The following is a 17,553-nucleotide window of genomic DNA, read 5'->3' on the forward strand; positions in this document are numbered from 1 at the left end:
ACATTCCGAAAAGAGGACGAAAAGAAAAGAAACCCCAAAATAAACAACCCCCCCGCTGACAGTTGACACCACTTGACAGCAATGCGCCGGCTGTCACTGGCAGGCAGCAAAAGTAAACAAACCAGTCGGCAGCAGAACGAGCAGCGCCCACTCTTCGGTGATTCTGGAGCGAATGGATCGTTTAGTTTGCCTGTTTATTGGCATTTGTCACGTTTAGTTCGCTCCCACAGGCCCGGTCGTTTTGCTTAAAATGGTTTCAACTACTAGCTTAATCTACACCATAAGTGCGGCACTGGCGTTGCTTGCTTTCACCCCGGCGGCGGAAGCATTGAGCGCTTTCCTGAACGTTGCCATCCACAACAGCGGGTTTCATCGGTAAGTAGGAAGCGCAAAGTGTCTGTAAAAGGAAACTCATTTCTACTCATTCCCCTTTCGCACCCTTGGTAGTGATATTCATTACGGCCTTCGGTTCGGTGGCATCGGGCGGATGTCCTGTGAGCTGTTGCTCGTCCAGCAGCTACCGGCCGCCATCTACGTCAACACGGACCAGCTCGTCGATCTGAAGCGGTTCCACAAAATCAACAGCTACGTGCCTTTGTACGTCGATGTGGAAAAGCCGGCCAGCAAGTCGGACCCCTTCACCGTGCACCTGTACGAATCGGTGCGGCGCGAAATTAACATCACGCTTCCGATCCACTTCCGCTATCACGACCCATCCACACGCAAGTAAAGAGTGTTTGCCGCCCTACCCATGAGCGCTATCCGCGCTATCTTGTGCAAATGCTAAAACACCCTTGCGCTCTGTTTGCTTTCAGATTCGAGCGCATTCAGGTGGAAAGTCCCACCCTGTACGTGCGCTGCAGCAATGTGCATGCGAGCAAGTACCCGCTGCGAACGGTGGGCAAGGCAACGCTGCCCTGTTCGGACAGCTCGGAGATCGAGGACTACGACAAGCTGCACCAGGCCGAGCTGTGCGAGTGGGACGAAATGGAGTTCAATGTAGGTGTTGATATTTGCAACATTCTTCATTATTGATGTGTTGGATTGGAGCACAACCACGACTTCGATCCGACTCCGGCTATTGTTAGTCCGATTCCGAGGCCTGCAAAATCCGAATCACTAGTTCCGTCTGGAGTCGTCGTGAGTCGTTCGGAGTCGCCCGGAGTTGTTCGGAATCGTCTGGAGTCGTCCGGAGTCGTCCGAAGTCGCTTGGAGTCGTTGGGAGTCGTTCGGAGTCGTCCAGAATCTACCGGAGTCATCTGGAGTCGTCCGGAGTCATCTGGATTCGTCCGGAGTTGTCCGGAGTTGCCCGGAGTCGTGCGGAGATGTCCGAAATTGTCCGAAATCGTTCGGAGTCGTCTAGAATCTACCTGAGTCATTTGGAGACAGAGTCCTCTGGAGTAGTCTGTATTCGTCCGGATTCGTTCGGAGTCACCCGGAATTGATCGGAGTAGATGCAACAGGAGCCATCCGGTGTAATGTGCTTGTGATCAGGCATTTCATTTCGTTGTGTTTGGCGTGTGCACTTCGTATACAGGCCATTGTTTCGAAGGCCGACTCCGACTCCAACCGATTGCGGACAACTCCGGTCGACTCCGAGGGCTCCGAACAACTCTGAACGACTCCGCATGACTCGGATTCCCAACGACTCCGGCCGACTCTGGACGACTCCGGATGACTTCAATTCCCAACGACTCCGGCCGACTCGATACTACTCCAACTTCGAATGACTAGGGACGACTCTGAACGATTCTGAACGATTCTGAACGACTCCGGATAATGCCGGGCGGGCCTACCTCTATCGGTTCCGAAATTATCGGAATCGGATCGGAGTCGACTCCGGATTTTGGCCATCAGCTTTACCCATCACTATACTGCATGTCTGATGACACTTTCTTCTTCTTGCAGAACCTTCCCACGGTGATAAGTGTCCTGATTCCGGTGGGAAACAGTGCATCGTACGGGTTCGTGCTGCCGGCTACAATTCTGGTCAGCTGGATCGGCAGCATGTATCTGATCTACGTCATTCTTAAAGTGGGGCGCAAAGTTAACAAAAAGCTACTGTAAAACTTTCTGCAGCTCCAAAGCCGCCCCAAAGCCGCGATCTCATGCCTCAACCTCACACACACACTCACACACGTGTGTTCGCCATGGCTCAATTTAGCTTTCAAATGCATTTGATCGTATTTCAGTATTTTTTTATTATTATTATCATTATTACTACTATTAGCATAACGGTTTATAAATATAGCCAATCTTTCTACGGATGCTGTACAGGATGGCGTACAGCTAGCGAAAAGGGGATGACAAAAAACAACAGCAAAATGTTATATTTTTCAACTCCCTTTTTTATACATCCCTTTGGCCCGTTTTTAAGGCTTTGCTTGCTAAAAAATACATCCCTCTCTCTCTCTCTGTTTTGGGATTTCGGTAGTGTAATATCCCATGTTTGCAATTGTTTCTCCTTACTTAATACTAAATGATATGACTGTAACAAGTAATGTTCTTCCCCTCCACTTCCGTCTCTACTCAGTTCCTTTCCTCGGAATGATATTTCGATTTGACGATTGGGCGGTTTGTGTTTTGCGAGCGTATTTGTGTTGTGGACTAGCAAGAGCCCCCGCGAGATGCCTTTAATCGCTGTGATTCGCGTTGTTACCGTCCGGGTTGTTGGCATTCCGCGGAGATTGGGTTTCTGAAAAAAAGCGTCAAGCAAACATGATACCAATGCCGATAGGAAAGGCTCGCGAAAGGGCTTACCGTTTGCGTTGGACACGGTGCGGGGGATAGGCGACTCTGGCTCATTCCAGGGCTGAATGTCAGCCTTGCCAAAGATGATGAAGCTAAGATTGCCGAAGAAGTACACTCCGGCGGCAATGTAGAACACTCGGCGCCACTGAATAGGATCAGTCTGAAAGGGAACAATCGATCGAACAGTATAAGAATTGATTGTAGAGGAATGTAAACGCGTCCAAAAGCTACTCACCGCGTCCGATATCACCTGCCCGACGATGAGCGGCGCAATGATGGACATGATGTTGGCCGCACAGTTCGTGATGCCCATCATCGTGCCGGCATGGTTCGGGGCAAGGTCGATATGGTTCACCTGGAAGCCCAGGTACGTCGCGGAGTTGATGCCGACCGCCAGCGTCAGCAGCACGATCGCCAGATCGGACGAACCCTTCGGCACGAACGCCAACCCCAGCAGGGCCACCATCGGCACCCACAGCCCGATCGTGTTGAACAGCTTCCGGCTGGCGACGCGCGACAAATACTGCCGATTGATGAGGAAATCGGACAGCGGGCTAAACACGAAGCTTAGCATCCACATCACCAGGTACGGGAGTGACGACAGCAGTGCGTTCTTTTTAATGTCCATCTCGAGCACCTCCTTCATGAAGGTGGGCATCTCGGTCAGCAGCGTCCAGAAGCCCCAGTTGTGGCAGCAGTGCGCAACCGTCAGCGCAATCATCGGCGCAGACGTCAGGATCGCTGCCCAGGGCGTGACGATGCGCCTGCTGTGATCTTGCGGCCCGAACGAGCTTTCGATGAATTCGCGCTCCTCCGGTGCGATGCCCCGGTAGTCGGCCGGCGAGTTGCTGCCGTAGAAGAACCACGCCACCGACCACAGCATTCCGACCGCGCCGGATATGTAGAATATGCTCGGCCAGCCCATGCTGGAGGAGGCCAGCACGCCGCTGACGGCCAGCATGATCACCGTGCCGAACTGGGCGCCGGCGTAGCTGAGCGTGCCGAGCCGGCCCCGCTCCGATGCCGGTGCCCACCGGGACAGCATCGTGTGGGTGGAGGGAAAGATGAAGCCCTGGCTTAAGCCCTGCACTATCCGGAGCCCAATCACTGCCTGTAAAGCACAGGAGGAGAAATAAAGGAAGCATTAAAAAGGGATCCAAAGGAAAGCCAAAAACACGCCGCACCTTTGCACCACCGGCATGGGCACAGAACGGTGTCAGCACGGCCAGCATCGAGCAGACGCCGATGGAGAGCAGCAGCAGTATCTTGGGCCCGTGCCGCTGCGCCAGCTGGCCGGCCGGTATCTGCGTCACGACGTAGCCCCAGAAGAAGCTGCTCAGGATGACGGATTTCGTTTCCTCGTCCCAGTCGAACTCCTCGTAGTCCTTGTTGGCCGCCTTCCGGTCGACCATGGCCACGATCGCGACGGACAGGTTGACGCGCAGTGCGTACGCGACGGTGAGGGCGAAAAACAGCAACAGCGTCTGTACATGGCGCGCACCGAAACCGCTCGCTGGAACGATAGGAAGAAAGGCTGTTTTTCAGTAGGCTGTCGTTGCTGGGTGTTTTAAAAAACTAGATGCAGCGAGGGCACTGGCATTACGTTGCTGTGGAAATCCAATCGGGCGATATTCGTATCGGGTCGTGGCGTCACCGCAGCAACCACAGCAGAACGGCATCGTTTGTGTTGTTGCCGGTTTTACTTTGGTTCGATTGCTACCACCCCGTGTGTGCGAGGGCCGTTACAAGGTTCGATTGGGCACGTTACGATGCGTTACGCGGCAGGCGTTAGCTGGTCATGCAGTGCCTTCGCGTTGCTTGCGTTGGTGCTGCGGAAAGGCATGGGACGGTGGGTGGTGCGCGCGTGTATGGCGGACAGGCCACTCTCACTATCGTGCCATATGGTAGTGGGGGGTTTGGGTGGGAGGTTTAGTAAAGCAAATGATAAAGCTGTTTGTGACCGGAGGAGAACGCGCCTCATGTACAGTGCATGACGACGATCCACAGAACACAAAAGCAGTGTGGAACAGAAACAACAAAGAAAACAATCACAAATCACTACATCGATGCACGGTGCCCCCCGAAGATGGGGTGGAGAGGGGGGGAGGGGGAGCCAAGATAGCTGCCGCACGAAAAAAACACTTTCACGTCTTTGGTCGGTGCATTTTTTATCCAACTAACAAACTAAGCCACCATCATTACAACAAACTGCAAATCACGAGCTAAAGTGACACGGTTTCTGTGTGTGGTGCTGCTGCTACACTACACTACTCCTACCACCACCATCGGCGATGTGTTTTGCGAATCTGCTCGGCCTGGTGATAGAAATTGTGCCCCGTTACCGTCCCTTTTGGTGTGTTTATTTTACACAGCAGCTGTTCGGCCGCATACACGCATGACTGACGCGGCAACCAGCCACACACAAAAAACAGCCCTGCACGCACACAACCGTCGTACATACGGCCTGAGATTCACTCACTCTCTCTCTCTCTCTCTCTCTCGGCAACGGAGATTTTACCTGTTGCGTTGGCTTGTTGCACAAAGCCATCGTGCGCGCGCGCTCTCTCTCTCTTTATCTCTCTTTCGCTGCCGTAGAGTGCAGACAGGTAAACAACAAGCAGCTCTCTCGGTCTTTCACGTGCTCGTTGCGTGCGAAAACATTATCCCTCCTGCTTACTCTCTTTCTCTCTTGGAGTGGAAGTGTAAATCAGCGGTCGTTAAGGGATGAAGCGCCGATAAAGCTGTTTAATTTGGCATTAATGCATCAGCAGGTCTGCATCTGCTTCATCAAGAGATAAACAAACCGTGAACCTCTTTCCTGTTCTAGCACACTTTTGTTTGTGTTTGATTGCCCTTATAATTGTCTATTTATGGAACAGCGTGAGTGTGACTAATTTAATTAGCACAACATTGTTATTATTTTTAATTTAATTATAGTAAAATTAATTTTTGTACAAAAATTACACAGTACTTTTACACCTATGGGAGCGCTTTTTCCTTCCACCAGTCGATAATCTCATGTCGGTCACTTTTTTTTAACACCATTACAACCCTAAAACAAGGGTGTAATAAAGAGAACGGCCGTTGCGATGTAACAGCCGGGTGTGGTAGAAAGGGTGGGAAAAAACAAAACAAAACACAGGTACACGTGTGGCGCTTATCATAGTGCAGATTGCACTAGATTCACTACGATCACTAGTAATTACTCTAAACTAAAAGATCGTTTGGCGATTGTTGCCATATTGAGGAATTGTTTTCAAGAGAAAAAAATAGAAAAATATAAATTCTTTTTTATTTATTTAAAGAAAAATTGAAAATTTCTGTTCTGAAAAATGAATTTTGTGTTGACTCTGTTTTTATGTTGTCATTTATATTTATTTTTTATTTTTTCATTATCAAAGGTTACACCGATGCTTGCACCTGTAGATAATGTTGACCGGTAATAAATGTTAATGGCATAAAATATGCATAAATATGACCCAGTGCGTGTGTGATAAAGCTAATGATATGAAGGACTTCTAGTTCACCGAAGGGAGAAGGGACGGTAGCGTGGTGCGGAGACTGTGAACAAAATAAACGGCTGCCGACTTAATGGGAGGGCAAATTTGAGCAAAATTTTCTTGTGACACAAATTTCAATGCCAACATCGGCTAACTTCATAGCAGCAAACACACACCCAATTGTGCATAGTTCATAAATAGCGTCGCGATTTAAGCGACGATATCCTTCGGTGTTATCAATCGCCAACAACAGGTGGAGCGGTGCCAGGGGCGATCTCATGTTGCACACAGCAAATTTGCTAATAATCTCCACAATCTTGACTCACCGACGCAAACAAAGGCAAACTGGGAGTGCTGCTGTAAGCATGCAAAAGCGGTAGCTTTTGCTTATAATTTTGCATACACAAAGGTTTTTATTTTCCTAACTGATCTTCAAAATGATCCCCCAAGATACCACTTTTGGAGGGTTTTGCATAGTTTTTTGTTCTTTCTCGCACTTCATTAATGGTAATTTTGTTCCCCAATGATTTTTGAGTAATTCACGTTCATCTAGCTAGTACGAGCTTGTGAGTTGGTCTACATTTTCTGAACAATTTCAAAAACACTTCCAGTTCAATGCGGCTTAATAACACGTATGGCAGTTTTTTCTCCTTTCTATTTGACACTTGAAATAGTTTGACAATGGTAGAATATAATGTTTTTTTTTTTAAAAAGATACCTTCATCTTTCCGATTTCGAGCCATGGCGATGGTTTAGAACGGTCCAGTTGCTTCCCGCTGCACTTGATCGAATGTGTCGCTGTTCTATATTTCCAATCGACTAATCATATTTGACCGCTTCCTGAATGGTCATTGCATCACTGTAACATGTATCTCCCTCACTCCCAGTATCAATCGATCGATAAAAACACCCCCTCCCCCAAAAATCTCCATGCATAGCTTATCAGCCTGGTACAGCTGAAGTGTGTCGAAGAAATCAAACTGCAAACAAATCCCTCCCGCTCAGCACACATCGGGGATCGGTGCCCCTCCCCTGAGGTGTGTGTGTGTGTGTGTTTGGAACCTGATCGATAAGAAACCGGGCCGGGTGGACTGAGAAACTGGTAGTAAAGTTTGTAATGCGGCTCAAACACATCGCTACGCACTGCGGAGTTTGAAAGTATTTCCAACAAGTCATCGGAAGCACTTGACCACGGATGCTTCGGCAGTAGCCGGAGATCGGCCGGTGTGAAGTGGAGTAGCAAGTCAAGTTACGAAACGTGACCAACGCCCTTTGGTGGTGGACGCCAACCGTTTTGCCCTTGAAAATGTGTCCTGCGACGCCGTGCGATAGCGTCGAATGCGCGCCAGAAACAACAAACAAACAAAGCGCGTCGAGATGACTGTGCCGATGAGGCTCCGGGAGTGCTGGCGAAGATGGTAGTTAGAATGGCACGGAAGGACGTTCTCGGCAGATTCGCAGTGGCTGAGCGAAGATAGATTGTAGATTGTTGATGGGTGAAGTGATCGATCGTCTAATCAGACTAACAATATTGCAATGTCTTTTGAATTGATCTTTATTTCCTTATGAGATACTTCAAGTGTTTGATATTACTTGCAGGATTTTTTTTTACATTCGTTTGTATCACACATTCATGCAGCTCAAAGTATTTATTTACTGTTTTTTTTTCGAATAGATTTTCAATGCACAACTGAACTGTCTGGTTTCTATCTCTTTTTATTTTACCTTTTAATTTATTTATCTGTCTTTTCTGTTGTCTTTTTTAAATATTTGAGTGATTGTGTATAATACTGCTACGTCGTTGCCACTAAATTTTGACTCTAACTTATCCATTTTTGTTTCTAAGGCACTATAGTGTACTTGTTTACAGCATGTCAGCCTCTTTTTCTCTAATTTTTGCTTTTAATGCATAACTTTTTGACTGTAGGTCAATCGCTTAATTTTCAAAATTTATCGTAATATCTGTAACTTTGTGTTTCAAAAATATTGAATTTAAGTTAAATAGTAAATAATTTCATTGATCTTCTGCTTCTTCTTTTGGCACAACAACCGCTGCCGGTCAAGGCCTGGGGTGTCCCTCTTGTGGGTTTGGAATTAAACGCACCTAGTGAAGTGAGCTTGGCTTTTAGTGACTTTTTGTTACCATAGCAGGATAGTCAGTCCTACGTATGGGGGCACGATCTATTTGGGGCTTGAACCCATGACGGGCATGTTGTTAAGTTGTTCGAGTTGACGACTGTACCACCAGACCGGCCCAAATCCATTGATAGAATTAAAAATATAACAATTAAATTTCCAACTTTGGACATTTTAATGGAGTGAATGAGGTTATTTTAGAAATGATTTTGAAGTGTAAGCAATGGCTTTAGAAATTATAAAATTTCATAATTTATTGTTCATTCAAATTAATCAAAATATCAAAATATAAAATAAATATGTGGTTTTTGTTGTATTTTTGTAATCACAAATCACAGTTTCCATAAAGCTGCTAAAATACCTTGTAAATTTATCATGATTCCTTCAAGAATAATAAATTGTTGATTTACAGACAAAAAAAGGTGGGTTAGAGGCAAAAAATGAATGCACGCGGTCAATAATTCATGCCTGGGAGCCAATATTTGACAACAACTAATAATTTATGGAATTATTGATATTTGTCAATAATACATTTGTTAATATCTTATTTTTATGTTTGAAACGGTTCAATGTTTTGTATTTATTTATTGATTTACTTTATTTAGTTCTACTTGTGAGTCAATATTTTATTTGTCAATACATATTTTCAACGCATATTTCCTATCTTTTCATACAAATAGCTTAACCTACACTTTCCATAAAAATATTATTTTAATAACGTGGAGCCATTTTTATCTTAACATCAGAATGAACATCATTACACAACATAAACGTAAAATAAAACCAACGTTTGATGTAAAGCGCTTCGATATTAGTTGGAGATCTTCAATTAAATCTTTTATACAATATTGCCAGGCGACTTGGTTATGGTTATTAATATTACTAATAATCAATAAAACGTCCATCATATCAGGCACAATAAGTGAAAAAATCTATTGATTATGAGAAAAAAAACAACTATCAATAAGAATTACACACAAAAAACAAGTTCCCCTCTTTCTACTGGAATGCCGGAAGACCCTTTACCATCGAATTTCTTAATTTTCCTGCTCAGCCTTCATTGTTACCATGGATTCGAACACATTTATCCATTCCTTGAACTTGTACGTGCCCTGCTATGGGTCCGAAAACAATGCATCACCACCCCTCCTCCTGCCACCCGAAGTTAAAAGCCATCACACGACGAATGTCCACTTGCCCACTCGCCCGAAAATAACGAAACAGTTCCAAAAACGGATGCAAAAATGTGTATTCGATCGATCACACGCCGCATGACGCACTTGCCGGCCCGCATGATCGTTCCCGGACTGACGACCGGAAGTGTATAAACCGCTCACAAAACGCGCTCCATTACACGGTACAGCCTGCTGCCAGAGGGAAGGAAGGAACGTGACCACCTTGCCAACCGGTGGACGTGTTCTGCGTTGGCGGGCCCGTTCAAACATTCCTTCTCCCCGCCACCTTTCGTAACCGATTTGTCGTAACAGATATGTAGCCGATGATCGCACACACTAATGTCGGTGACACTTGGCAGCGCCACTTGGAAGCACACAAATCAGCAAACAAACTGGCCCCATTGGCAACGGTTGTTCGCGTTGTTTGGCCCAACAGTGTCGATCGAACAATACAGTCTGCGTTTATCCCTCGCTTGTCCACTTGGCGCTTAGGTCGGGTGGTCTAATGAACTGGCCTGATTGGGGAGCTCCTCGGAACCGCCACGGCCCTGGCGGTTTATCTTTACAACCGCATCGACCTGATTGATTACGGCTCGATTGAGTCGCCCCATTCGTTCTTCGGTCCTCGAATGGTACTCGAATGCGATGGGTTATCAGTCGCCGAGAGAGCCAGAGGGCGCTATGATTATGTAGCTTATTGTGGTTTGTAAGTGGATTAAGGACTGTTTTGAGGACATGCCCCACCGGACTCAGGCTCCGGTTAACCCGGTTACACAACCCACGGATGGAAGTTTGTAAAAAAAAAGTAGTATCAAAATAAATGATTTATGGTTTGATAATTGGATGGTATTTAGAAAGTACGGATAATAGAACTGCAACATTGTTGCACACGATCAGTTCCAAAATGTCACTCCCGCTAAGCCTTTCAACCTGCTCCGTGAGTGGCATATGCAAATTGGCACTCTAATAACGCCTAGTAGAGTGCTCTTTTGAAGTTGCCAGACGGAGACGACAGCAGCAGCAGCATTAGCAAGCGCACACAACAAAATCCGCCAGTACACGTTGCTAATCCCTCCGGACGTCAGGAACGTCTTTGTCCGATCAGCATCGCAGCCGCTGGGGAGCATTGTTGTGATAAAGTCATCTTCTCCCTCCGCATCTCCCCACACTGGAATGTTCCTACATGTCTCCAACTGACTGTCAAAAGCTCCCGCACGTGTTCCGTACAGCGTCTTTGTCGCAAGAGCTGAACTTTAAAGTGGGAGAGGAAAAATGCACGAAGATCACATGCAGATCATAAATCAGACTTCACCGCCACCGGAACCGGGTATAATCGAACAACTGCAAAATGCCAAACGGAACTTCCCATCCCGTGTATCTTGATTGATGTGTTTAGGCAGCGTGAGCGCGCAGGTTCATGTACTCCCCAACACGATCGCGATCGCGTACCGCCCGTCTCTAGATGTCTCCGGATATTAGATCTCGCGACAGTACAGCACGAGCATTTCCTTTCTCGGGTTAAGATCTCATCTCACGACGACTCCAAACACTGATCAGTTTTGGAGCAAACGCGCGCAAATACAAAACGGGGCAAAAAGCATCGTGCCTGCGACACCTGGCGTTGGTGGTGGGTCGTAGCGGTCCGAACAGGTTTGTTATGCGTGTGTGTGGTTCGACACCTTGTTTCACCCTTACGCTGGGATAACCTTCGCACAAAAGAGTGTGCAAAAAAACTGCTCCCCATAGGCGGAGAGGGTATGATTGAAAAATAATAGAATTCCATCGTGAGTGCTTGCGCGCACGCGCGCAATTCCGCACGGAACTGAAAATCTGCACGTTGTTTACAAACAACTCTCGATCTTTTGGCGCTGATCTTGCGATCGTTTTTTTTTGTACATCGAAGGGGCACGTTAGGAATTCACGCGTACGGTGATCGCTTAAATATTTAGCCACTTTGGTTGATGGTGGCCACCATGAAGCCTTCACCTTTTCAGCGGTTGCAGCGAAAGTTTCGTACGCTCGCGCACTCCTGGTCTGGCTTGGTAAACCGGGAAGGAACCGGGCAGACAGCAGCATATCACTCGTCACGATTGCACCGTTTGTGTGGTTTCGCTGCTGGTCCGTTGGGCTTTTTGTTTTGGTTTTTAGCTTCTCGGTTTGTTTTGGAGTTCTTTGGGCGCCTGTCTGTTAAGACGCAGGGGGGGACAAGTGCGCGATCGTCCAAGGACGGTCAAGGTTTTTGGAAAGGATTCGTTTTCTGCGCTGCCCAGTTCGCTCCCCTCTCTTCGCGCAGGGTAGGAATGTGGGGCTGCACAATCAACAACTCGGGGCGGAATGACTTGTCCGGGGTACCGGCGAATCCTGTTACCGCCGTGTTGATTGTTTCATCGTTCGGGTTGATCGGTCACAATATTGCGGAAGAATGGCTGGAACTGGAACGATAAAATGCTTGCAAATAGTGCTCGCTTTCTGGCGGGAGATACCTCGTAGGTTAAGGACCTACGGGTAGGAGAGGGTTTTTGTTTGCGCGGTTTGCTTCTGCAGTAGCGCCGTCCGACCAGCCGGGAAGGTCACCAGACACCTGTGCGGTTTTAATCGGTTGGTGATCCATCCGGGCGTTAATTTGCTGTTTTATTTGCTTGTGTCGGCGGCACACACATCAAGGGGTTGAATTTATGGTGCATTATGTTGGGACCGATTCGCATTCGCTATGGTGGTCTACCGGTGATTGTGATTTTTGTGCTGATTTTACTGCTACGGTGACGATTGTGTGGGTTGCAAAAAAGTGCACGATGTATTGGAAATTAAAAGCATCCTATGCATCAATCTTTTTGTTGAATTTTTTTGAAGGTCATTTCACTTAATGCTGGTAAATTAATGGAATCAATAAATTGTTCTTATTTTCATTAAACAACACATCTTAACCGTAACCATTCATTTGAAATGAAATTTGTTAAAGAAAAATGTTTCATTTACTATCTTAATTGAAAAATATAAATATTTCCTATGTATAAATCATAATTAATAAATTATTAATTATGAATCAATTAATTAATTATTAATTTCAATTAATGTCCAGAAATATAAACAACGGTGACTCACAATTCAAAGAAACACTTTTGAATTAAAAATGTTATTAATTGAACAGATTCGAGAGTGGTCGAACTATAAATATATTTAAAACAATGTTCCAAGTGCTGATGAGAAATCAATTTAAAAAATCTAAAACTCAAATCGATCATTATAAAATGCTGCATAAAATATATCCTTTCTTATAATCTTGTTTATATTTTTCTATCACAAAATAATGCAAATTTAACAATTCCAAATAATGTAAAATGTGGAACAGCGAATTAGAAAAATAATTATCGCACAGAACCAAAACAAACTCAAAATATTTGAGGATCGCTCAACTCAGGCTTAATTATTTTGCTTTTAATAACCTTTTTCATTAATATTTATATAAATATAATACTATAATACATATTAATACTGTATTAAACGAAACCAGGCTGTGTTACAAATGTAAGTGCTAATGTAAGGACAATCACTTCAACTGTCTCATTCTGTTGCTTATTTTTCTTAATTTTCGTAGTTTTTTTGTCATTACGTATCCTTAACTAATCATTAAAATGCTGTAGTCTAGCCATTATCATTCTCAAATCAAAATATCAAAATTTAATATAACATCGCTTCAGAAATACAATACAATACATCGATAATCGTCGTATTTTTTTGCCACAAACAGGTTAGAGAATAGATAGAAGCCTAACATTGCACAAATCATGCACTTCTGTTGACGGTTTCCGTCCACATGAACACAAAAGCATGCCATAAATAGTTTAGGTACAGGTTTATTACGATAATATGTTTTTACTTTCAAAATTCTCAGCACTGTAATTCTCTATTGCTATATAAATAGCTGAATGTAAAACACTCTTCCCAAGCAACTTCATTTCACACGGCTTATCGTGCAGGTACGTAGTAATACAACGTAACTAAAGGCACGTTGCTAATAGAACAAGTTCATTTCATGATCCGCTTCCATTTTGGCATGATCCGTTTCCATGAAGTTTTGAAAGAAACACACTGAAATGGAGTCCAGTATTAGGGCACTATTACTATTACTTACGAGCTTTTCCTTCTCCGGCGTACGTTTTCATCTGCTCCAAATCTTTCGCTGAACCGTTCGTCACTTCGGACCGTTTTCCGTCCGCTGTTGTATTACTATCCGACACCATTGTTGCACTTTTAGCCTTTTTATTTATTACAAAAAGGAATTTAGAAACACTTTCAAAACTCTACCTAGCAGACTTAATGATCTTTATCTTCTCTTTCCTTTTGCAAAAATTAAAGTTTACACATCGTTTTTGCTTCGTTATTAGCGTTTTTCACACCCACCAACACTTCACAAAAAGGGAACTACGGTTTGTTGTCTGATGCGAATCGTTAATCCCCCCACGCGGCATGCATGCCGGATGTGAGATGAGCTATTTTACGTTTGGTGCTGAGCTCTGAGCTAAAACAACAACAAAAAACTGCGCGTAAACAACAATAGCACGCGACGAGCCCGCATCGGCAGCCTCATTGACGAGAACACGACAGTACAGGGAAGTGGCAGCACTCCGAAAAGCCAAACCCGACGCAACCGACACACAACCGCGCTGTGTGGCACCTCAGCACTGAACGGAGGCACCCGATAGAATGCAGAAACAATCGATCGTTCGAGCCTGATAAAGCTCGATGGAAATGGCCAACCCGCCGTCCGGTCCACTACTAACAGCACCACTACACCTGTGTGTGCTTGCGGGGCTGTGGGCATCACTCCATTCTCCACAAGGTGAGGGGGGTACTACCTCCACCATCCACCATCCTCCCTTGGCGTGGCGAAGCGTGAGCAGCTTTCAAAGTTCTTCCACCGGCCACTTAATCGACTGTTCGAATTAAGTGCACAACAACGCGTTTGTGAACGTGTATGCGTTGCATTCTAGTAGTGTGTGTGTGCGTGTCTGTAACAACATATTGTTTTTTTTTTTTGTTTAATTTTGCTGAGTCAATTGGGAGTAATGTAGGGGTTTTAACTATGATCACGATCATGTTCTAGCTATGGTCTTATGATCTAACAGCTTTAAGTTCGGCTTTGGAGTTCAGTATCAGCCTTTTCTCTACCAGACCCACTTTGATCATGCAGAAGGGATTATGTGCCCTCGTTATCAGACTCCTTCCACTATCAGTCACCAAGCCCGTGATCAGCTCCTGGTCCCATGTACCTGACGTCATAATACCGCCGCTAAGGTCAACTTCTGCCGGGTATCGATAATACTTGGGCCCACTTCAAACGATGCAACGCTGGCCTCATCCTCCCGCTGCTGGACCGCCCAGCCACAATCAGGAACGAACTAGTTTACCCCAGGCGCGACCAAGAATGCAACCAGTATGCACTCAGGAATGCTTTTTCAGAATGCATCACTGCTGCGCTGATTAATTGCCCTCTCATTGCACTGCGTTTTATTGCACGTGGGAAAGTATCGTAGGCCGAGCGGCGATTGGCAGCTGGCCGGATAGAAAGGAACTCCGGTGTGAGGCATCCCCAGGAGCACACCCAACATCCGGAGTTCCTGTTCCGGATCAGGGATCTGTTAGGCCCATGGACAAGGGGACAGTAACGGAGGGGCGATAATAATCATTAGCTAATAGGATGATTTTAAGGAAATGGCGAGATTCCATAAATGTGCCGTTTAATGTCAATTAGATCCTCAAGTACAGGGTTACCATGGTGACTATACTATGGGGCGCTGCGTTGCGCGCGTGCTTGTGCGTACGCTGCGCGCACGTGAGCGGTGCCGTTGAATTTGCACAAACAACGCACACACGCACACGGACACGGACAGGCACATATCAGGTGGTGTTCAATAAATTTTTGAGTGAATGTTAATTAGACACCCGGGCACATGGTTGACACTCTGCGCTGTTGGCAATGGAACGGGCGTCGGGTTAGGGTCACACAGCATAAGGTGGCGGAGGACGACGGCGTGTTTACGCCGATGTCGGGAGCCCTGTTTGATGAGCTGTTATCCTTTCGGGAAGTGTAGCCGAGTGGGGTTTCACTACCAGTATCAGTCACCTTGAACTACCCAAGCAAACCGAGAGCGAGCCAGTGATTTGCAGTTTTTTAATTTTCGTCAGTTTGAAGAGCTTCTGTCACAGGAAGTGACTGTGCGTGTGTGTGTGTTTGAAAGCTGTTCGAAAGCGTGTGAAAGCGACGGGGATCGTCCAACATTTGAGTCGCACTTGAGAATGGTGTGGGAAAAGGTAGAGTAAACATGTTCGAAATGCTATCACTTTCACGGGCACATTGGCTGATTGTTGTGTGATGAGAACGTTTCGAAAAAAAAACCCGGCGGTATGTTAGCTCTATTACGCACCGGGAGATGATTCTACTTCCCGCATCGGATCGGTTTCACTAGACCCCGCTCGAGCGCAATGTAAAGCGGAAGGACTTTGGCGCAATAAAAACGCGACCGCGTGGTGTCCGTTTGCAGGCCGTTCGGGGTTCATCTTCCATGCTGCCACTTGCTGGACGGGTCACTGTAAATGTGTGTGTGTTTATGTCACATGAATGAACTGAGCTGCCATTCTAAGGAGCGCTGCTTAATAAACAGCCTTCAACGGTCGTGCGGTGGTTTCAAAACATGTTTCCTATTCGGTCGGTCGTTGGCACGCACGCACGCACGGACGCACGGTAGCACGGTGGTGTTATGGAGATTTATGATGATGAAACACGACTCGGAGACAGGTGTCCGTTAAACGGGCACATTTGCTGCACTGTGAAAGATGACTTAATTTTTTATGGAGCTAAGTGTTGCAGATGCATGCGTTTGAGCCGGGAAAGGTACGCCGGGCATTGGAACGATAATAGAAAAGTGAGTGAAATTTAAAACGTCAAAACGACGCCGTGACTGTCATACACCGCGGACTAGGATTTCTCTTCTTTGGGGTCAATTTTCTCATGATTAGCAGGGTCCACCAGTTGATCCTAGAACCGGTATATTCTTTTTACTCAGAAAGAACGATTTAAGTAGGTCGTGTTGCTTAAAAGAACAACCGGAACAATTAATAGGTTTCATTAGATTAATAAATAATTGTCTAATTGGCATAGTAAGAATATCAAGGATTAGATATCTGCTTTGAACGAAGCTTGTTTTGACAGGGACTCAGTGTATGCGGGTTGGATTCGTAATATGGACCCAAACCTGGGCGGATCTTTAGTGCGATACTTATTCTGGAGTGCAACTAGAAGGTTCGTTTCGTTTCTTAATGGGAATAATCCGAACTAGGTTCAAAATTCGCAAAAGGTCGGAACATTCAAAACGCTCAGATTAATCGGAACAGTGGAAGTATCAGAAGGAACGGAACCGCAGGGTATATCGTCATGGTTGGAATGAACGAAATAATCGAAAATTAGCTAAGTTGATGAATTCGTGGAAGGCTCCTGGTGACCTAAAGTGGTTAGAGCATAGAGTAACGATAGAGCTCCATTTCCCTTCTAAATCAAAACCAGAGTTTTGTTCGGAGTTGTTCGGAGCCATCCGTTGCCGTCTGGTGCTAACAATAATGCTCTTTCTGAAGATTGCCTAGAAGGTTCGTTTCGTTCCTTAATCTGAACTTCAATCGAACTGATGTTCAAAATTATGATCCTAGTAGATTAGTAGAAACATTCCGAAACGGGCCGGGACGATTTGAACGTTTAGAACGATTTGACGTTCTGGGTCATTCAGTTCGATGGACTCCACTCCCACTCCCAAAACGGCTCGTTCAATTAAATTAGCATATCAGTTTACCAACTCGTTTTGCTCCTCTAGCAAAAAGAATCTATTTCCATTCCTTCCCTACTTTTCATCATTTTCTCAACACCTAGAACCACTAGTTGGCATCCGAGCCGTTGAGGTGTTACTAATCCTACTCCCCCAATGAAATAACCTGCCCTACAT

General features: G+C 45.7%; 3 protein-coding genes across 5 annotated transcripts in view; 2 read left to right on the top strand and 1 right to left on the bottom strand.

The window, feature by feature from the left end:
- LOC121597693 (phosphatidylcholine:ceramide cholinephosphotransferase 1-like) overlaps positions 1-7,319 on the top strand; it is a 42,735-nt gene extending 35,416 nt beyond the window's left edge. The window contains exon 5 of the transcript XR_006005450.1: positions 7,289-7,319. The gene's annotated coding sequence lies outside the window, so the exon portion shown is untranslated. The remainder of the gene's footprint in view (positions 1-7,288) is intronic.
- Positions 65-2,181, top strand: LOC121597694 (phosphatidylinositol-glycan biosynthesis class X protein). The gene is made up of 4 exons (XM_041923679.1): positions 65-375; positions 448-726; positions 816-999; positions 1,909-2,181. The coding sequence occupies exons 1-4, from the start codon at positions 251-253 to the stop codon at positions 2,065-2,067; spliced, it is 747 nt and encodes a 248-aa protein (XP_041779613.1). The 5' UTR covers positions 65-250; the 3' UTR covers positions 2,068-2,181.
- Positions 2,182-14,328, bottom strand: LOC121597691 (putative inorganic phosphate cotransporter). Of its 3 annotated transcripts, none has more exons than XM_041923670.1 (5): positions 13,695-14,328; positions 3,936-4,264; positions 2,987-3,862; positions 2,761-2,911; positions 2,182-2,695 (listed from the first exon to the last, which is right to left on the bottom strand). In XM_041923670.1, exons 1-5 carry the CDS (start codon positions 13,801-13,803, stop codon positions 2,634-2,636), a joined length of 1,527 nt encoding a protein of 508 aa, XP_041779604.1. In that variant the 5' UTR covers positions 13,804-14,328; the 3' UTR covers positions 2,182-2,633. The 3 variants fall into 3 exon arrangements, with proteins under 3 accessions (XP_041779604.1, XP_041779607.1, XP_041779605.1); XM_041923673.1 differs by lacking the exon at positions 13,695-14,328 and adding an exon at positions 6,970-7,103; XM_041923671.1 differs by lacking the exon at positions 13,695-14,328 and adding an exon at positions 4,355-5,611.
- Between the last annotated feature and the right edge of the window lie 3,225 nt (positions 14,329-17,553).

This window comes from Anopheles merus, chromosome 3R (genome assembly GCF_017562075.2).
Source record: "Anopheles merus strain MAF chromosome 3R, AmerM5.1, whole genome shotgun sequence".
In the NCBI taxonomy this organism is placed as follows: domain Eukaryota; kingdom Metazoa; phylum Arthropoda; class Insecta; order Diptera; family Culicidae; genus Anopheles; species Anopheles merus.